At 36.3% G+C, this 22940-nt stretch overlaps 1 protein-coding gene across 1 annotated transcript; it reads left to right on the forward strand.

The window, feature by feature from the left end:
* Nucleotides 1–973: 973 nt before the first annotated feature.
* Nucleotides 974–19827, forward strand: LOC131667823 (uncharacterized). Its single transcript, XM_058941530.1, has 16 exons — nucleotides 974–1146; nucleotides 6772–7131; nucleotides 7183–9312; nucleotides 9354–9689; nucleotides 9798–10401; nucleotides 10642–10936; nucleotides 11350–11531; nucleotides 11601–11772; nucleotides 11840–12047; nucleotides 12122–12616; nucleotides 13532–13766; nucleotides 13833–14001; nucleotides 14077–14191; nucleotides 14305–14623; nucleotides 15225–15435; nucleotides 16905–19827. The coding sequence occupies exons 2-16, from the start codon at nucleotides 6802–6804 to the stop codon at nucleotides 17062–17064; spliced, it is 5961 nt and encodes a 1986-aa protein (XP_058797513.1). The 5' UTR covers nucleotides 974–1146; nucleotides 6772–6801; the 3' UTR covers nucleotides 17065–19827.
* Nucleotides 19828–22940: the final 3113 nt, after the last annotated feature.

Here is a 22940-nt window from a genome sequence, read left to right on the forward strand (position 1 = left end):
AAAACTAAATTTCCCAAGATTAATTAATGCACGATCAAACTAAATGTATCTCATATGTCCAATTATTTTCTTTTTTAACTGTGAATTAAAAAAATTTATTAGTTTCTGCCATCTGCTCCAGAATACGAAAGCTACGCGACTAATATGACTTTGATAAAGCAATGAAGGCTTTCTAAATAAAGAGACATAAGACGTCGAACAACGAACATCGGACGAGTACTAAGATTATCAAGTTAAAAAATAAATTGTTGTTTAACATCTGGGTGTTTCGGTGATTGCGCAGGATGTGAGTATCATAAAAAATATAGAATCATACTGTACTAACATTATTAGTACATAATATATCATTTGACTATCTTTTCTCGCCATGATAAACATCTGATGGCCGATGTCCGACGTCTTGTTTTGTAAAAAGTCGTTATAAATAAAAAGTTTTCAATATTGTATAAAATGATTATCTCAAAAAAAGAAATATTTTATTATTATTATTTTATTATTTTACATTATTTTACAGCACCAAAAAACTTTATTATTTAAAAAATTCTCAAAATTTGGTGCATTTTTAAAGAAAATTTATACAGATAAACATTTTTCTTAAATTTTTTCGTTAAAATATTAAAAAGAAAATATACTAATTATTTCGATTGTGTTTACTTAGAATAAAGTAATAATTCAATAAACTCGAAAGTAGAAAAAAAGCAAATTTATAGGGGCAAAACAATGTAGGATTTGCACACTCGCCCAAAGCAAAAATCTCACATTCGATTGTCCCTCGCAGTGAGAAGTGATGATCCTGACCCCCCTCCTTACCCCACCTTTACAAGCCCAAGCAAGATATAAGCCGCTGGCGCAGCTCAGAGGGAGGGTGGGTGGTTATGATAAAGCGCGCCGACGCAAAGGATATGGCACATGCGCCGTTCCGCACTGTACTAGCTCCCCGTTGCGTTTTAGTAAAGTCGATCGATGCTGGAAATAGCGCACGGCGACCTACGGATAGCTGCTGCTCTGCCTCTCTCGTTCTCGTCTTTTTTAAGTTGCATTTTATTCGGCTCGACGGGAATTCGCTACAACGAGGGGCTGTGCGTTTTAATCACCGTGGTGACATGACGCGGAAAAAATGCTCGGCTGGTTAATGGCCCGACAATCGTAAGTACATTTCAATACGTACGTAGAGAAGCATGCCGCTCTTTAGGTGGTGAACGAGTGAGAGATGATCGATGCCCACCATGTAGTCAAAGAGATTTGCATGTGCGCGCTTTCTCTCTCTTTCTCCACCAAGCATAGTCGACTGCTAAAACTGGCTGAGAATACAACTGTGTTTTGTGTGTGGCAGGTGAGACTGCAATCAAGGTCGATCATTCTTTTTTTCTAATTCCTGTGCGGATGCTGAATGTTAATTGTTGCGGGATATGTGCGTGGCCTTGAAGTTTGCTCCTGAAAGAGCGTGCGACATTCTTATTTTTGGCAATGATGGACTTGTGCACGTGAAGTTTGGCGAATTATTTTTTATTCCGCGATTTGAGTGTAAAAACTTTCTCGCTATTATGCACGCAAATAGCCTAACCCTATTAGAAGATCGCATGAAAGGAAAAAGCTTTCGAGACATTGACTTGGAGTTATTTAAAAGAAATCATGCTCGCGGCGAATAATTTCATGGTGCGTGAAAAGTCTCCAATGGGTAATCGAATGAGCGAATGGACAATTATTGAGCCGTGCACTTCGGTATAGTTTTCCGTTCGAGTAACATTAAAATTTTTTTTTTTCAATCATCGACTTTTCACTTGGCAGAAAGTCGATCCAATGAGAAGACTTGATAAGCAATCGCGCTAGCAAGTTCCTTATGAGCTTCTGCGCTTTCCTTCCTTTCGTCGTTTCTGCCGCGCGTTCAAATTGAAATTTTCCATTGAGACTTGAGATTGCTTCTTCTCTCTTGGCTTTAATTCTCTTCAAGTGGCGCTTCATGGCAACCGCTCGAGGTGATTTGCGCAATGACACCAACAGAAAGAAAAAGTTATCTTCGATCATTGTTACATCTACTCATTTTCCGTTAGGACCCTGTTACTTGTAGCAATCTGTTGATCTTTACTGAAAAACTTTGATATACTGCGGATTTTTCGCGTGTTGAAATTTTACTCGCTAAGAATAAGACTTTCCTTTCTTTGCTCAACACTTTTCAAGGGGGGCAGGAGGGAGGAGTACCTTAGTTATAACTCTGGCTGGATTTCATTAGTTCGTTTGCTGTGCACATAACGCAGCTGAAACGCTCACAGCTTTTCATTAATCAACGCTTCGCGAGCAAATATAGAACAAAATGCTTCGAAATAAAAACAAAATGCGTGCATAATGAAAACCTCGCGTGCATAAAAATATAAAAGTTTTTTAGTGTTATTATACACTCCCTCATCTATTATTAGATTTGTTGGTACTTAAAGGCTCCTCGTTTGGCATGCAGGACAATTGCCTACCAATTTATTCGCCACAAGCACTATGCGCACCGCGGGCTTTCGCGCGGAGTTATTCATTCTCACGTGCTGGAATAGGAATGAAAAAGGTATCAAGCCTAATCGTCACGGAGCAGTGGAACAACGTGGCCGGCGTGCGTTGCGCAGGCACGCATCGAAAGCGAGAGTAAAGGAGGAAGGGAAGGGGGAGGGTGAATTGCGAGGGCCACTCCTTCTCCCCCCCCCCCTCCGGCCCCCTCCCTTATTTTAGCTCCCGCACACGACACTTTCGTTTCGGCCGAAGACGAGGATCGATCGTCTCCCCGCAGGCGTTCTGCTGCTTCTGCTGCTGCTGAGTGTAAACGAGAAATTTTATTGTATGTGTTTCCTACTTTGTCGATAATATGAAAATTTCGAGGTCTTTTTCTCCTGTTGGATTGTGGATTTGTTGTTATTGCTAATCGATTCCTCGTTGTAGATATGAGGTTTTGTTTTTATCCTTGGATTTATTTTATCTCAATTGAGTCTCGCTGAAAAAAGATTATATGGGCTAGCTAGATAAACGCTGCGAATTGACGATGTGAAAGTGTACCGATGAAATTTCTTTTTTCTGAGTGTTGAATGAAAGAATTCAGTGTTTGTACATTATTGTCAATATTGTTGTATGTGTAACCAAACGCACGTACACTCGTAGTTTGAATTGTCCTTTGTTCTATTTATAAAATCCAATCAAACAAATATCGTATTTCCATAAACATAACAAATATTCAATAAAAACCGGGCTATTACGACCTTTTGAATAAATTTCTATGATAAAAAAGATAGTCCATTATACGAACCCCTTAAACTTAATTTTATGACCGTGAATTAACAGAACATCGCGCAGTAAATTCCAAAATAAAATCTTATCAGTCTTGCAAATATCTCGCTCGTCGAAGAAAAAGTACATCTCAATCTCAAAAAACGCGCCGTAACGTTTTAAGAGTCTCTCGACTAACGAACTCTAATTAACCAAACTACCATCGCACGACGACGATAGTGAAGTGGCATTATCACTTGTGCACTCGCAAAAATTGTATCAGAAGAATATCACACGAATGCTTTGGTTTTACAGATCTTGTGAATATCAGAAATAACGATAAAGGAGTGCTGTTCTTACGCGACACGCTTAATAGTTCATGTTTCTTGCGGAAATTAAATTATTCTCGCGCGTGCGAAAAGATTGTTTTGTGTGCTAATTAGATGGATTCACTGAATTTTTTGTTATAAATGCAAGATAGGTGCAAGACACCACGGCGTTTGATGTAATGCTGAATAGGATGTACTAACTCTATAACTCTTTGTTAACTGTCACGGTCATTATTTGGTCTAGTAACGTGAATGAACAGTTCAGTTTGAGCTTAAATTATAAATTTAACTCAGCTGAATGTAAAATGAATTTCTGTTGGTATCAGTGATCATCTGATTCTTACACTAACTTTCGAAATTTTTTACGCAAACGCTTTAAAAAAAATTATATCATCACATTTCGATGGAGACAATGCAATTGAAAGAATTTTCATTTATCCTACCTCGATCACTGTATCCGATATAAAAAAATTAAGCAGACTTTCTCAATACTTCGTCGAACATTAGTAAGTAGTCAAACTTACGCACTCTAAAAAAACGGTAAATGAATTCTCGTTCACCAAAAACGAATGTTTGTCGCCATAATAATCCCCTCGTTGTACCTACAGTCATGGCCTTGAGCTTGCTAAAAGCGCACCTGAGCGTGAACCCTTGTATATTTGACAAGACAATCCCCACCCCCAACAAAAAAATACTTAAGGAGAGGGAGAAATAGAAACGAGCTGTCCCGACCGGTTTCCTAGGGGTGGCGCGCTCGTGGGTAGCTATGCGGCCTAATCGATATGAGTGTGCAACGACGCCCACCTGATCTTTTCTCTCTTGGGCTTCAACAATCCACTCTCCCCTACCCCCGAATTATTTTATTGATGAGTATGCGCACATGTGTGTTGCTCTCCTTTTTTTAGTTTTTCTCGGCGATGCGAGATTTTTTTGTGATATTTGATGTAGAGAATTGTTGAAAAACATTCGGCAAAAAAAAGAGCTTTTATAAGCATTGGACATAGTATTGTAATACAATTAACGTAATCTGATAATTAATAGAAACAGCGAAAACAGCATACTTTAACATATATAATTAATTGGTTTCAAGCTTCTTGGAAAGTTTCTATATCGAAATATGTAATAATTAAAATTTGCAATAAAATTCGAACTACAGCTGATTTCTAAATGATATTTCAATGTATAAAAAAAATATTCTATCATTTCTTTTTTTTCAAGAACCAAGTAAGCGAGTGAATATATAATCACTGTAATGAGAGTTAGGTCAAATTTAATAATCGACTCTTCGATTTCACTACGTATTATAGTTCTCTAACCATACGACTTGACTCTCTTTTGTTCTCTCTTTTCCTCTCTCAAAGGACAAGTGCAACGACACATGACGGGTATGGGCGATCAATCGCACTGTATACTCTTTTTTTCTCTTAGATTACGCTTCTAAAGCCCGCATCAATCAATTAGAATGTCATGTACGTGCAACGGAAATTACAACATCGCAGCTGAGTAAATAAATAATCGACAAAGTTATTTCCATCCTTTTTTTAAAAAAGATCTTTACGTCGGTGGGGGTTAATTATTGATTTAAATACTGCAGTGAGCCTTCTTCTAACAATCGATATTCTCCTCTTTATATACACATACCTACCTGCTTTTCTATCTTTGTTCTCTCTCTCTCTCTCTCTCTTTCTCTCTCTCTCTCTTTCTCTCTCTCTCTCTCTTTCTCTCTCTCATACGCTCTTTTTCTCTCTTTCAGTCGATTTGCAATACATTAGCATTGATTTATTGAAAGTGTTTATGTGGACTTTGAGTTTTTTTTACACTTGTTAGCGTCGCGTGGCTTTATTTTTCTGTATGACGTATTTTCCAATTCGATATTACGTATGGATGAGCAGAACGTTTGCGATTGATTTTTTTTTATTTCTTTGTGCCTTAAAGCTTATAGCAAAAATAGACTTGCAGTGTACTAGGGATGAACGGTGATTTGATAGAAAGATGAATCGCTTTCTTCGTACATCCGATATAAACGTTTAACTTCGTAGAGTAAATGTTGAACGTTCACAATACTTTACTTTTTGATTACACATGAACTTTACGTATTTTTAGTTTTACTTCTTCAAATTCATTTACATACCTAAACCGAAGACTAAAAGACAAATAAGGTAAAAATAACGCGAAGAAACTGTAGAGAAAACAAATGCCCCAAAGTGATTATACCGAGAGTGTGTTAACGAAAAATGTAATAGTAGTATTGTGGACACCACGTATAGAGAGAAATGGAATCGAGACTATCCTTCTGTCCGATCAGTTTGGCATCGAGTCAAGTTTACACTGACATATATTCCGCGTGTGGCTTTACTTTCACGATTATTGATTGAAATTTACTTTGCCGCAAGGTGAGCCATTGCTCAGGGTCCCTGAGCAATGGCTGAGTGTAAATATAAAAAATTGAATGTTACATTGAATATTCATGTACACATTGTAAGTTGCATGACAATTGCTTTCATTAAGATTGTTAAATGAAAACCCCGAAATGTTGTCGAAAGATGATGATCGCCTTAACATTATATTATTCCCGTAGGAAATGTTAGAGCAGTAGTAATATTTAAAAAAAAACGTAGAAAGTCGGCGCAATATTCGCAAAAACCCAAATGAGACAAGTAAGGCCAAATAAGTTTTAATTAATCATACAGAAAAAAACTTACTTGAATCTAACTGATGGTGTGCTTATGCTTGTTCCTGTAATTTTGATCCTGTAAAAGTTGTTTAACTAAACTGTACTATTGTAAAATAATATCTGAATGCTTGATATTATGTTTGCTTGGAAGTTGCTAGCAAACCAATTTGCTAGGATAACTTCTTGCACTTTTATCGTATGCCAAGAGAAAAAATTTGATATGCCCTTAACCTTTTCTATTCTAATTGCTTTAACCAGAAAATAATTATTTTTAATAAAAGATAATCAATAAAAAAATGAACTATTTAAAAAAATTTATAATATATCATGAATAATATGTTATAAAAAAGCTGTTGTCAACATTTCCGTAAACTAATTATAATAATATATAACGTGTTTGTGATATTTTTCAATATTTAAATTTAAAAAATTGATTAGCTAGATTCAAAAAAAAGTTTATTTTCTTTTTACTAATTCACTAACCGAAACGTATATTCAAATAAAAATATCTTATGTAATAATTTACAGAGGCCTCCACACCACGTTAGCTCTTAGAGGATGCACAAGCTAGCTAAGGGCCTGAAAAAAAAGAAAAAGCAGAAGAAGGGCAAGAAGGGAGAGGACGACGAGGAGTTCGATCCAGAGGAGCTTGAGCGTTACAGACGCGAACGAGCGGAGGCCCAACAAAAGCAAGCCGAGGAAGCAAGCACCACTGAGGCTGCTACTGCTGCAACCGGTAACGACGAGTGGAAGAAATTCCAGGCACTCACATCGGGTATCGACTCAGTTCTCAAAAAGACTCAAGACGACTTAGATCGTATCAAGTCAACCTCGTTCTTCCAACGCAAGGCGCCGGAGCCCGAACCTGATCCTGAGGAATCACCCGAGGTTATTGCCAAGAAACAAGAATTAGCCAAACGTTACGCTGGTTTTGACGAGCAAGGTAATCCCATCGAAGTCAAAGACGAACCCGAGGAGGAAACAGTTAAACCTCTACCCGTGACCGAGGATGGTATTGTAGAAGTACCTGACGACGACGAGTTCGAGGAAGAAGATGATATCTTCGACACAGATTACATTGAGACACTCCAAAAAGTTGTTCAGGAGGTCCAATTAGCATACATTCCAGAAAGTCCTACAGAGGAAGAATTAGGTGACGATCCTTTCGATACTAGCAACGCAGATAAAGTACTCAAGACTGTCGACAAGAAGGGCAGAAAAGTAGTTAGTTTGGGCAATGCTGTTGAAGTACTTGCTGGACGCGTTGATTATCAGAGTACCTGTAAAATTGGACGTAATAGACCACGAATAAATAGAGATCTCTTATTAGAAAGCTTTGACGCTGACGCAGAGCCTATACCTTCAAATAATACAGAAACAGAACCTATTGAAGTTGAAAAAACATTATTAGACGACGACAGTGATTTGCCTGACATTCCAATAGACTTAACTCAACTTCCACCAGTATCGCCTAGACCTATCACACCTGCAGCAAACGAAGAAACTGATAACGATTTGAACAAACCGTTGGACATATCTGAATTTGAAAGCTTCAAAGACAAGACACTATTGGACGAAGTTCCAACATTAGACGACGACGAATTCGATTTAACTGCCCCAGACGAGACAGTCGTTTTAGAAGAACCTGAGGATCCATTTGCTGCTAAGGAACCGGAGGATCTTGGTTTCCAGGAAGAGATAATTGAAGCTTGTTTCGAAGCTGCGAGTATCATCAACGAAGACGATCCCTTTGACACTACTATCGCAGCGAACATCTTACCTGGCAAAACAGAACTCAAATTTATTGAGAAAGAACTCGAACAGGTTCCCATATCTGAAGTATCGATATCTCTTACAGATCCTAGTGGATTGAAATGTGATTATGAAACTGGATTATTAAAGAATCAATCAAATAGTCTTAGTGTTACAAAGAAAGACTTACTAGGAGGTTCAGCCACAGATTTAAGTCAGTTAGCAGATAAACCTATCAAACCAGTTGAGGAGATCTCATACGTCGATCCATTTGATACCTCAAATATCCAAGAATTACCTCCGGGAAGAACAGAACTCAAAGTTCTTGAAAAAGAACTTTTAGGTGAAAAGAAAACACCGACGCTAGACGATCTAGAAGACGACGATTTTGATCCTAGAGCAGAGGAAAAGAAAGCAGCACCACCGATAAGACCACCACCGATTACTCCTAAGGTTCCTGTTGCCGTACAAGCTGACGAAGAAGTTCCAAGAATTAGTGGTAGAAAACCATCCAGACCAGAAGCTCTTGACATTGCTCCGAAGATAGTTGCCTTTAATATACCAACACCTAAACCAGATCTTCTAGCATCTAGTGAAGAAGAAAAAGCATTACCAAGTAAACCTCTAACACCTTATTATCCTCAAAAATCGATCGAAGAAGTCCTTCCAACAGAAGACGAAGTAGACGGTTCTGACATCGATCCTTTCGATACAAGTTTTGTAGCAAATACTGCACCTGGAAAAACAGAATTGAAAATTATTGAATCGGAACTTTTAGCTGAGGAATCTGTTATTGGAATTTCACATAGTGTCAGTGATCAAGATTTAGAGTCAAGAGATAAACCACTTCCGCAAAATCGTAGGCAAAGTGACTTTGGTACCGTGACAGGTCGACCTCAAATTATCAAAAGCTCTGAGGTTATAGAATCGCTTATAAATAAAAGAAAAGCACTTGACAAGAGGCAAGATAGTATTTTAGACACCGACGTTGAAGTTGCAGGTGAACCTTTAGCTCCAAACGTCAAACCGAGTACGATCGAAGAAGAAGTTGAACTCTCTTACAAAGATCCCTTTGACACATCTATTGCGGAGAATATTTTGCCAGGAAAAGCTGAATTGAAAATTCTTGAGAACGAATTGAGTCAGATTCCGGAACCAGAACCAGTTAAACCACATCCAGTTATCGAACTCGTCGCAAAGAAACTCTATTCTGTCGACGAAGATCCAGATTTCGATCCTAGAGCTGAAGAGAAAGATATATTGTGTCAGGATATCGGAGAAGCACCCGCTGATAAAATTCTCACACCAATCCAGGACTAAGTGAAAAAAAAACTGTGTGAATTGTTGAACTAAATTTCTCGTTAAAAATGGATTCCAAAGGAGGGAATCCATTTCTTATGGACGATTATTCCGCCGGAGCAGAAGCAGGACCACCTACATCAAATCCCTTCCTACAGGATTTTGGCGATCCTAATCCGGTTTCTACCAATACTGATGCCAATCCATTCTTAAGTTTTGTGGCTGATACATCGTATCAAGCTTCTGCTACTGACTATACAAATCCATTTGCTTCATTCGGTGCTCCTGAAGCAGCAGCTGTACCTGGACCCGAACAAAATATTTTTATCACACCCGAAGTGGCATCTGTACCACCTACGACAACGGTGAATATCTTCGAAGAATCATCAGTCCAGGTAAATTTGTCAATTCTAACCCGAACCCTATAGATGTTTTTATTAATAATTTTTTTATTATTATTCCATTAAACAATTAATTATAAAAATCAATGCAACTTATAACAGGTAACAAGTCCACCACAATCAATACATGATACGTCACCACCAAACAAACCATCACGTCCGCTACCACCACCGAGACCAGGCGCACCACCACCCCCGCCGCGCAACACAAAAGATCTGATCCTATCGGTGACGGGAGCTATGGACGAGACCTCGAATCAGATGCTGGATCGGTTGCAAGCAACACGAACGCCGAGTCCAACGCTGATGCACTCGCCGTCACCAACGCCGGAGCACAGCTTCGCCGACCTCCTCGACGTTGATGGCAGCGTGCCGGATCTCGTGCATGACGTTACATCCAAACAACAACCATCATCTGCCACACAAGATATGCTGGGTTTGTTCGATGCGCCGGCACCACCGTCAACTGATCAGCAACCTGTAGTCAATGCTAACTTTACAACTGGGTTAACGGAGACACAAGGCCAAGTGGAAATGACGGTGGCGTCGTCGACATCGGATGAGATACCAGCTACGGACGCGCCGCCCTTAACGTCGGTGTTGTCGGATAATCCGTTCTCCGATGTCGGACCGACGGAGGGTCATGTCGATCTTGGTCTCGTTCAAGATAAAAGGCCTTCCCTCACAAGTGGATCACCAGTTGCTGGTTTGTATGATTTTGTTGACTAGCCATTTTACCCACATCACTACTAGTTTAACTCTACGGAATATATATGAAACTTTTTTAAGTTATTAAAATTATTACTAAATAAAGGGTCTACTACAAATTAGGAAGCTAAAATTAATCACTAAATTTTATTTTTTAATGCTTAAAAAATCTTGATCATTAGCTATTTATATGCTTTTAAGTCACAATTACAACTAATTTATCCTTATTGAAATTTAGCAGAAGCCGTTGCAATGGAAATGCCAGAAGTAATACCTACAGCCGTAGTTGAGCCAACGGTACAAGAACAAGTTCCGTCATCTGGTTATTTCAACGATTTGTCAACAACAGACACCTTCCAAACGCCGGGTCCTCCGCCGAAACCACCAAAACCAGCACCACCACCACCTCCAACTCGTGGTGCTAATGCCAGCACCGGTGGTAGCGGCTTTGCTGACCTTTTTGGTGCTCCTGCACAAAATGTTGCACCGGTTAGCCCTATCACAGCTACTGAATTTCCTGTCGTTGGATACGGGTAAGAATGCACAAAGATATTTTTTGTTTGATCTTCAAATTATAAGTTGTTCAGAACGTCAAAAGTGCTATTTTGATCATTATTTATTAATATAAATTAAATTAAAGTAAATTAAAGTATTTGTATAATTTTTATATAAATTTGTATAATACAAATAGTGGATTTTCAGGGCAAATTAAAATGTAAATTACATTGGCGTTATTCGTATACGAGTAATTAAGATTATGAGCTTTTTAATTGCTTACGTAGTTGATGATGTAGTGAGATGAAAGTTACCCTAAGTATAAAAGTTCTGGTTTTAATTAAATAAAATAAGTTGAAATCCTTTTATATTTAGTGAGACTATAATTATAATACTTTAAGTTATTATATTTAAATTATTACATAAAAAAATTTTACATTTTCATTCATAGGGCAGAAAACTCGACTTTTGAAACAACAACACAATCCGCCGAGAACACAAGTGACGCCTTCGATGCATTCGCATCCAAATTCGATAAAGCAGCAGAGTCTACGAGTACTGGAGCTGATCCATTTTATGATCCATTCACTGGTGGATCGGCCGGTCATACAGCCATGGATACAAGTAGCGATGGTGATTTACTTCAATCTTTAGATTTTGTTGTAATAAATTTAATTATTACTTCTCGTTTGTGATTTTTAGTTTGGGGTGATTCATCGGCAGTGTCAAAATCAGGGCCAGTGTCTGGCTTCGACGATGAAGATGGCGCAGGTTTTGATTCGTTTCTCAGCATGACTGCACCACCACCAGACGTTACACCCAGGAGACATTCACGTGACTCCGACGAGGGTCCTGACTTCACTATCCACATCAAGTAAGAGTTCTGCTTTTTGCAATTTGAAATTTAACAATTGTCTGAAATTAATTTTTGTAAATTGTAGGCCAAAAGAAGGCGGCGATCAATATGGAATGGTCGAAGGAGGTCCAGTGCCTGTTTTAGCACCACCACCTAAGAGCCCGATGAATGCTGCCTATGCTGATAGCTCACCACGATTCAATCCTTTTGACAAAACTGGTTTCGCTGTTCAAGATGCTGCATTGCCAACCGAAGGTGCTCTACCATCGGAATTGACTAGAACAGATTCTCAAGTGAGTACTTTTTCTGTAAACATTTTTTCCATAACTACGTTAAACTGTGAAATAAAAAAAAATTATTTTTGAAGGAAACACCACCAACACCATTGTTCGACGAAGATTTAAGTCAACCGCTCGAGGATTTTCCACGCATCCATTACGATGGTGAAAGTTGGGAGATGCAGTTACGTATGCCAATCAAAAAGAAAATCACTGGACAACGTTTCTGGAAGAAGATCTTCGTAACCCTCGTTTATCAAGGCGACAATCCAATTTTACAAATCTTTAATAACAAGGGTGACAAGGATCCATTTCAAGAATTGCCGTTGCTGGCTTGCTACTCGGTCTCAGAAATTGCGGCCCAGCAGTATGACCAGTACGGCAAGATATTCACCGTGAAACTACAGTATATATTCTACAAAGAAAGACCAGGCGTTAGACCTGGTCAAGTCACTAAAGCTGGTAGAATTACCGATAAACTCAGTCAGTTCGCTGCTTATGCTATTCAAGGAGATTATCAAGGTGTTAAGGAGTTTGGTAGTGATTTGAAGAAACTTGGATTGCCTGTTGAACATGCTCCTCAGGTATGGTTTCGATGTTTATTAGCTATTTATTATTTCTCTCTGTTCTCACGCGTTTTCAAGTTCAGCAAAGATTTAAACCTTTGTATTTGAAGATGAGCGGCATTTTTTTTCTTTTTCGCTACACAATTATTTTTGAATATTGCATGTAGAATTTTCGAATAAAAATGATTGTGGTAATAAGATTGTTAAAGACAAAAATGATTTTATGCTTTCTTCAAATTGCTTGGATTCGTTACCAAAAAATTTTTTTGAAAGTTGATTGATTTAATTTTTTTTTATGGTAACGTCCTCAAGTATTTATCTTTATGGATGTTTCTGATATGACTTCGAAGAGACTCTCTTACGTGGACAATGTTCCATGCAAAAAAGCCTCCTGGTCGTCATATTGGCCAAACAATTCCATTGAATTCATGGCTTTAATCTTGTTTAACTTGACAAACGTTTATTATATGTGTAATCCACACTTTTATCCTCTCTCTCAAGTGACTAACATTATTGATACGCAGTCAGCGATATATTACTTTCATTTTCTAGCTTGAAAGTAAGTAAACTGAGATTGAAAAAAAAGATCAAAATCATCATGTCGTGCTCAAAGCTTAGTCTTTTTCTTTAATTTTTTCCTTCATAGATTTTGAATTTGGCTAGCAAAGCTTAGTCCATAAAACTTTTTGTTTGATTGTTCAAAATAATTTCACAACAGAATGAATCATTAAACTTGCACAATGTGTTTTGATTACACATCATCATCGTCGTGTGCAAGATGCTTAAAGCATTCACTCAGTTAATGAAAAAGCAATAATATTATACATTTTCAATATATTCATTGCTTTCTTATCGATAATCTATTCATTCATTTTAGCATTCACTCTTAATTAAATAAAAAAAATGTCACTATCTACACGCCTTTCTTCGCAGATGTCACAGTTGTTTAAACTGGGGTCCATGAGTTATGAGGATCTCAAACAATTCTCAGTAACGATCGAGGAAGCCTTGTTCCGATTGAACGTCCATCGTGATCGAGCTTTAACGTACAAAATGGAAGAAGTTCAAATTAGCGTCGTCGACGAAATTTATGTCGAACAGAACTGGGAAGGACATGTAGAGAAACAAATCGCGAGAGTTAGATTGTTCTTCCTTGGATTTTTGTCTGGTAAATTGTTGTTTTAAAAGAATAAGCTAAATCTAACAACATAATTATTAAACCATTGGATTTCAGGTATGCCTGACGTGGAATTAGGAGTAAATGATATCCGAAGACAGGGAAAAGAAGTTGTCGGCAGGCACGACATCATTCCCGTAGCAACCGAAGAGTGGATTAGACTTGAGAATGTTGAATTTCATTCGTGCATACAACAGGATGAGTTTGAGAAAACGAAAATTATTAAGTATGTTTAATTAATACATATATAGTCTAACTTCTGTTAATAATACTAACGGGTTCTTTTACTAAAAAAACAAAGATTTAAACCACCGGATGCATGTTACATCGAGTTGTTGAGGTTCCGTGTGAGGCCACCAAAAAATCGTGAATTGCCGTTACAACTGAAAGCTGTTATGTGTGTCACTGGTAACAAGGTAACTAATAAAATCACCGATTCATTCAATATTCCAAGCTCACTAAATAATAACTTTATCAATTAGATTCCAACCAAAATTCTAATTTATTTTTGTAATACAATGACGTACAGGTCGAACTGCGTGCCGACATTCTCGTGCCAGGCTTTGCATCTCGCAAACTCGGTCGAGTCCCATGCGAAGACGTAATGGTTCGATTTCCTATACCTGAATGTTGGATCTACTTATTCCGTGTTGAGAAACATTTTAGATATGGTTCGGTCAAATCGGCACATAGGCGCACCGGTAAAGTTAAAGGCATTGAACGTATTCTTGGTGCTATGGAAACGTTAGATTCGCAACTTATGGAGACAACTTCTGGACAAGCCAAGTATGAACATCAACATAGAGCTATTGTTTGGAGAATGCCAAGGTTACCTAAGGAAGGACAGGGTAAGTCTTTGTTAAATAATTAAGTAGATTTTTATTGAATTTTGAATTAAATCTTGAAGAAATCTTTTATACAATACAATTACATTAACAATTTTTTTAATGATATAGAATTTTGACAACTGTTTAAGCTAAACAGGGACATTTATCGTATAGAACACAAAGTCCACAGTTGTATAGTAGGTTCCCTATTTAGGTCATCGAATAAAGATTCGCGCGTGCGTTCATTGCATAGATTTCCTATAATGAGTTAGCGATAAGCAGACGGCAATGAGATGCTCAGATAGAATTTTCAAGTTGCGAGCGAATATTGATCAATAACAACAGAGGCGAGCTTGTTTTACTGATTGTCCTACTTTTTTCTTTGTGCTCTGAAACTTTCAATTTAATTTCCCTTGTAAGCTCAGGGTGTGGTTAGCTTGTTAATTATAGTGACGGGTACTATCATTCGTCATAATTTTCATTCATTTTTTTGCTATTTAATTTCCATTACTCATATGACGCTTCGAAAACCGCGATTTATCACAAAATACAATCTCGCATAACATATACCCTAACTTTTCTAAAAAAAGAAACTTGATAAAAAAACTTGGTGTATCTCCAGGCGCTTACACAACTCACCAGCTGGTTTGTCGTATGAACCTGACCTCGTACGACCAGATTCCGGAGAAGCTTGCCGAGTATTGCTATGTTGAGTTTACAATGCCGGCAACGCAAGTCTCACACACGACTGCACGCAGTGTCAGCTTCCAGAATTACGACGGTGATGAGCCGCCTGAGAAATATGTGAGAAATCTATCGCGTCACGAGTACAGGTAAACCTCTTTCTTCCTGCGATTATCTTCAAAAGGATTGCACCTTTTTTTGTAATTGTGTGAGCTTATTCGGAAACTAGCAATTGAATTGACGAACGAAAAACAACGATGTGTGTATGTGTGCGTGTGTGTGTTCATATGAAAATAGTCATTAGGCTCTTAATCAGAAATGCAATATCTTAAATAAAATTACGATAAAAGCAATACTTATGATTTATGGTACCCGTGAGAGTAATTTATAATCTCATGTGATGCATTTTCTATCACAAATAATTATGAGCAGTTGTAAATACTCACACAAAACTGAATCTCCATAATCTTCACTAATGCATTCGATATTTTTACGTTTTTCATAATATTTTTACCTAAAAGTGATTCGTGACTTTCGTAAAGAAATAACATGTGAGTGCAACACAATTTAAAAATCTTGAATATGAAAATTAAAAAATCTTAGTAAAATTGTTTTTTAATATCGTTACGCATTGTCACATAGTTATATAATTTTTTTTCTTTCTAATGGTTAAACATAAGTTCAAATAACATATCACATATAAAAAAATTGAAATATTAAAATTATAAATATTTTATTTTTCTATAAATTTTACAAAGGTGTAAAGAAAAATTATGAATCAGTCCTGATTTTTTAAGTGAAAAACAACATTGAATGCGTAAAATGTTTATGAAATGGTAAAGGTGATTTTTTATATATTTAAAAGTTTTGAAAAATCGTAAAATTTTTCATGATACTCTTAAAGAAGTAAACCCTCACGGTTGATAGATTATGAAATATTTTCGTCTTTCATGTATAGTTACAAATATAGAAATATATAATATAAGTATAAATATTTAAAAAAATTAATCAGCTATAGTCTATGCAAATATCGTTTTTTATATTCAATATTAATAAAATACATCTTTAATTCAACCAACTTTCCACTATTAAAATGAATAAAACACAAGAAACACACACACATACACACAACATTTTCTTATTCAACTGTAAAGATTTTCGCGACAATTGAGACGTAAATCCATAAATGCCATTAAAAAAAGCATCCACTTCCGACGCTCATTAATTGTAGAAACGATGGCCTCAAGCGCAACTATGCATAAATTTCAAAGTAAACGCTTGTAAAGTGCAACGCAACCAAAGCGAAGAAAAAATATTATGTATAGATGGCATACTTGTGAAAGTTTTTAGACTTTCGAGAAACCTTTGACTGATTTAACGTGTCTGGCTTTTGCGCAATAAAATCTGTGCATGCGCATCATGATTAGCTAACGTGATAGAGTACGAAAAAACTTTATAATACATATCTACACGCTTAAATTTTGAGTTGAAGGTCTTGAAAACAATATAAATTGGTGATTCGAATGCAAAGCTCGCTATGTGTAATAAATTCTTTGATGCAATCATTGTGCTGCGTGACAACTAATAATAATCAGAGTGATTAATTGTTTCTTCGTAGAGTTGGAATCGAGCATACGGTAGGGGAAGGTCCAGGTGCATATGTAGCAGCAACGTCGATATCGACGCCAAAGAAAACGGCAACGATACCAGAATCAGGCGGTGAGTCGCACGACGAATCGACCGAACACGCGGCATCCGACTCAGACTCGTCCGATTAAATATCATCACTTGAAGATTCCGCAAGTATATGTTAATAAAGTTGTCTACTTGGAAGATCGAGCATGTTTTCAATTTCGGGGAAAGTTTGATTTGTTGGCAAGAACGTTTGGTAAACAAGATTTTTTCTCTTTTTCCATATAAGTATAAATACAGTATGTGTTATTGTCACAAAGGAAAAAAAAACCTAAAATAAAACAAAACAACGTTAGTGTTGTATGAATAACATTCAAATTCTCCAATGATGAAGAGAACAGCCAAGTCAATTGAAGAAGAAACTCAGTTTTCCTCCTCAATCACGCCTTCTTTCGTCAAATTGAACTTTCTTCGATGTAATTGGTTCATCATTCACGCAGACAACGAAAGCATCCATGACAACAAATCGTTCGTTATATTGTAGTGAATTTCCGCTTTGACAAAAATCTTATGTAGCGGTAAAATAAATTTTGTTTTTCTCGTCGCTGTAGTTATATACAATGAGGTGCATTCGTTGTTCATTCCTCAGTTTTAGAAGAAGCTATAATCCCCTCCCCTTGAGCTGTGAATTGACAACGACGCGAGAGTCAGAAACAAAAAAGTAGTTACTTATATACATTCCAAGGGATATAAGCGATTGTACGTGCCTCGTTGATTCGCAAGGACAATACAAACGGAACACATACATACAGATACACATAGATTTTTCGTTTCTGCGTTCGTTCTGCAATTATTGTTGCACCTGATGAGACTGTCTCGATTTTCGAACTCACGCGCATTCCTATATAAACGTATATATCTCGCTTAGAGTTCCTCTAAATAGCCCACCGAATAGAGAATCATCAATCATCGAACTTGCCTTTGACGTTTTAAAATTTACCCGAGAAACAATGTATATTATAAATGAATTTAACAAACAAAGTCTACTGTGTAGCCTCATGTTGTTGTTGTTTCAATATATATAAATAACTCTATATATATATATATATATATATATATATATATATATAGAGAGATCACGCTTGCCATAGTGTTATAACATTCCTGAAAAAAAATGAACAAAAAAAAAATAACAAGTAAAAGTTGTTGTTGAGTCGTACTTGTATTCTTGTCTTGAAGTATGTTGCGAGAGTGCCACGTATGTTTTTAATTTTTGTTTGCGGTGCCTAGGTGTCTTGTGTGAGAATCCCCCGATATAAAAGAAATTATAATCTTTTTAGCATTTAAGGAGTGGACGTAACTTTCACCTATCTTATAATAATCGAAAGAGCCTAAATCATTTTGTTGACAAAAAAACGATAATATCTAACCCTAAGCAATATTTTTCATACATGATGACCGATTGAAACCTTTCGAAAATTAAACTTAAAATTAGTTTATTTAAGCTCTTTCTTTCGATCTGTGTATCATTAGATTCGAGCGAAAGTAATCAATTTAGTCGTATGAGCTTCTTTTCTTTTAATAATTATTTTTGTTTTTCCCAATTATTCTCGCGTCAGATGCGCTGAGTACGACGCTAAATACACAGCTAAACCAAATACTAGTCATTTAAGCAGATCGTTAGCCAAGTAAGTTAAAATATACGACGCGACAGCAGCGTCGCACCTCAACAGTACTTAAAACAAATAAATAAAATAATGCGCTTCTAGATATCCCCCTCCTCTCCCCCTTTCACATATCTCAATGCGTTGCATATATGTGTAAAAATTGTAGTTGTTTAAGGATGATAATCATGTAAGTTTCATTTATGAAGTTAGTTTGATTTTGACGTTTTTCGTCTCGTTCCTGAACAACAAAAAGGGAAGAGAAAGAAGAGTAAGCTTCTAGTCACATTTATCGCGAATATCGATGAACCTCGTCGTATAACGCGAATAAAGTCCTTAGCTCGTAAGAATATAGATTGTAAGGTAGAGTTAATAGACTTTTTTTTATTCACCAGTTGATTTTTGTTTTTTTTTACAAGGCATCTTTGTTATCGTTTTGAAAGATTTTTTTATTTGTTCTTTTATATTCATTGCTTTTGCAGATTCTGTGTGCCATAGAACCAAGCGATTTGTTTAAATAAAAGTATTTTTAGTGAGTAATATAGATTCTTATCGAACATAATTGTGATAATTAGATAAGCATAAATTCAGTTGAACTTCAATTGTTGCAATAATTAAGTAAGTAAGATTATTAATTGTGCATTTATTTTGCAGTGCATACAAGTGGTCATAAATTGTAATTCCAAAACTTAGGAATTTGATTCGTTCCGTCTTCTAGATAATATTAGACGTTATAAATTTTCAGACGAATAACGGAACATTTTTTCTTTAGGCCAGAAAAACGTAACGCGTATAAAATATATATTTAGATTCATAATAACACATATAAAATTAGAAATACATAGTGAAACCTAGTCCTCCGTCGTAGCCAAAACATGTAACACGTGCATAATCCTCGGCCATATACATCGTTATACATGTAAAAAGAAGTAACACGTTAGTTTTGTTTTCACATGAAAACACTTGAAATCGGGTCAGTCTTGTAGCTTCAAGCAATACAGAGACTTTATTTTGCTACGTGATTTACGGGATTGTTGAAAATGTTGAAAAACGAAGAAAATAAATCTGCCTCTGGAATATTTTTATATGTGAATGACGAAAAAACAAATATGAAAAACTCAGCCTTATTATGTTTTTGTAATATCGTTTTTTGCTTTTTTCTTGGATTCTCTACTTATTTTGTTCAAAAAATAATATATGCAACAATAAAAACCTTAAGAAGTATTATCAATTTTTTAAAACAATGTTTATTGATAAGCTGTGAAGTTGTTTTTTTGTACAAATTACTTTTATTCGAAAATGATGCAAAGTAAGATGTAATAATGAAAAGCTCTATGAAAGGAGTTTTTTAACGAAAACTTGCGAATATAAAAAATGCGAGTATTCAGCTTGTGATCTCAGTACCGTAATCGTGCACATGTAATTGCAAAATGAACATACAAATAATAAAAAGATATGTCTCATCTGTGGACAAATGGTAATGGATAATAATTAAATATATACTAATCATATTAATAAGGCGCGTCGAGAAAGACAAAAAAAAATGTATGACCACCACAATAGTAATAAAAATTCATAAGTTGAACCTATATCCACTAAAAAATGTAAGTCTAATTTACATAAATTGTATGAAATTATAGTGGAATTACCCAAAGTAACTTTAGGGTAAAATAAAATTGCGACGTGTTTTGATGATAGTTTCCGAACAAAAAGAGTGAAAGCATCCGGTCGATCAGAAAACTCTTTGAGCATAGCAAAAAAATGCAAAACTTATACGATATATACATAATGTAAATTACATTAGATTTTAAGAATAAATCCTCACTTGTGACTTAACGTTACACAATTGACAACAGCAATGAAAGTAACGGCAGATGCTTAAAATTATTACACGCAAATAACTAAACAGATAAAAGCATACATACACATATACACACCAAAGAATAAGACATTGATAATGTTATCGTATATTAATCAATGAGAGCCAACGGTGGAGTTCTGTAAAGTGTTACCGAACAATTTTAAGAACGCGTATAATATAAAATCTCTTTTCTGGTGAGAGTATAACGAGACGCAGCATGTCCCTCTTCATCCTCCTCCGCATTATAAGTCGTGTGACGAAAGAATGTGCAGCTATGTGCATGTCACGGGAAGATCATAAGTTAAAGAAACATCTGTTACGACAAATTGCACTATAATTAGATGAATCCAATAAACAATTGTAACAAATCTGAAGTTAAATTGCAGAATTAAGATATATATAAATAAAGTTTCATGATGTACCTAAACAAACTTATAATCAAATCTTGTCTGTTCAAAAATAACGTTGACGAAGGAGAAAATTTTTTTTTTTTTCAATGTACAACGGTTTGGTTGTTTGTGGGTGTGTATATACTACGGCGTAGTTAGAACACAAGAAATGCTACTTTGATAAACAAAAATAAAATATATATAAACATATATATACCCTGGGCGCTGCGCTTCGGCTAATTTTCTTTCATTTCTTTTTTTTTTTTTAGTTGCCAATGAAAAACCTCGATTCTATAATACTGTTGTGTTGTCTGGTCGTATATATTCTACATAATGTACTGAGGTTCGTTTTTATTCGAGGAAAACGACCAAGTTTATGAATATATCAATGCATTGGCACACATTCTAGGACAAGAAAGTACCACCACAAGAAAAATCCTTTATATATACCTATACATATTCAATTAACAACATGTAAACTAATAATGAGTATCAATTTCACTAACTATAAAGTTTCAATAAGTAACAAAAAATGATTCAAGCGACACGCATACAATCTATAAGAATGAAATATTCGCAAAAAGTTATAAATATCTTGTGTACGGTGAAAATGGAGGTCGCAACCTCATCAAGTTGTATATCGATTTAACGGTGTGTAATGTATATCATGTTTGCTCGACGTACACATTAGTTAAAAAAAAATAATTCCAAAAGTTAAGATTAATTATTATTCAAAAAGTTATATAAAAATGAAGCCTGTACATGTATCATGGAAACCCTAGCTCTATATACTCCATTTTTGTTTTTTTCTGTGCGTAATGATGATGACAGAGAGAAAGAATGTAACGATGTAGAGTTGATGATGACAATGTATTCTTGTGTATGTATCATATGGCAAAAAGAATTATATGCATAACGGTTTAGCGAGTATTATGCAAAATAAAAAAAATACCAAGGAAACAAAGAGATAAAATAAATAACAAAAGCAGGAGCAGCGAATGATGAACCACTGTTAGCTGAAGAAAACCATCGATAAATTCTATGTATCGATAAATAATATAAAATTGTTTAAGTGATAATGAGTTTTCATTTTGTGCCCTGATAATAAATTTATTGTCTTGCGATCGATTTCAGTTTCGTCCTTCGATATACATAACGACAGATTATTCTGATTCAACTTCTATTCAGCAACTTTTCTTCGAACTGCAAAAAATGTTGATGAATAATAAAAGAATAGCGATGGAATATTTACATCAGTCCAGGCTTTCAAAATTATAAACCACTTTATAACCTCGAGCTCTTGACAACAATCGAAAAATTTCTCATTGATCCTTCAACAACCTACCAAAAAAAAATCTACCAAACAAAGATCTACGAAACACCATCGGTCGTCGATTCTTCCGTAAGTACATTTTACTACATTTACTCATCGTCAGCTGCAATCGCGCTCGAACCAAGTCTTATCAAGTTCAAGCCCGTAAAGAGCGTCGACGAAGGAGAGTCTCATTAGCTTTTATTTGACCTTCCGCTCCCTCGAAACGCACACTTCCCCATCATCGGCGGTCTTACCTTGAACGTGCGCGCGCGCCGACAATTTGATTATTTTTGCCGCGTGATTGGCGAGTCTACGCTTGCCTAGGCTAGCTCCTATTGCAAACGCAATCGTGTACGAATACTTTCATCCTGAACCACGCATCTCTCTCTCTCTCTTTCTATCTCGCTTGGCCACAATAACTCAACATTAATTCGCCACGAGTGAGAAGGAGAGTGGCGCGAGCATGGTATTGTATTCAAATGTCATGGCTACGCGTGCTTGCGATCGAGTGAGAAGAAACCAGCGCGCGATGTACCTTATAAACGTCAAAACCCACTTCCCATCGCATTGTCATCGACGCACGCACTCGTCTATCAATGTCACGCAATGAACCGTACGATTCGCGCGCGCCCCTTTTCATAAACATTTTCCGTCATTTTTTGCACACGCGAGCTTTCATCGCGACGGGCTTATCTAGGCCGCGCGCGTTGCATTTCTTAAATTGAGCTTTCAGAGGCACTAGCCGTGTACAGGGTGCACTGACTTGCGAGCCAAGCGCGGTCGATAAGCACCT

Source organism: Phymastichus coffea, unplaced genomic scaffold, assembly GCF_024137745.1.
Source record: "Phymastichus coffea isolate CEN01 unplaced genomic scaffold, Cenicafe_Pcof_1.1 PCOF00071, whole genome shotgun sequence".
Taxonomy (NCBI): domain Eukaryota; kingdom Metazoa; phylum Arthropoda; class Insecta; order Hymenoptera; family Eulophidae; genus Phymastichus; species Phymastichus coffea.

Coding starts and splice junctions, on each gene's coding strand:
- LOC131667823 (XM_058941530.1), top strand. CDS start 6,802: ATGCACAAGCTAGCTAAGGGCCTGAAAAAAAAGAAAAAGCAGAAGAAG. Junction 9,313..9,353: donor TTCTCACACCAATCCAGGAC/TAAGTGAAAAAA, acceptor GAACTAAATTTC/TCGTTAAAAATGGATTCCAA. Junction 13,767..13,832: donor CTTCCTTGGATTTTTGTCTG/GTAAATTGTTGT, acceptor ATTGGATTTCAG/GTATGCCTGACGTGGAATTA.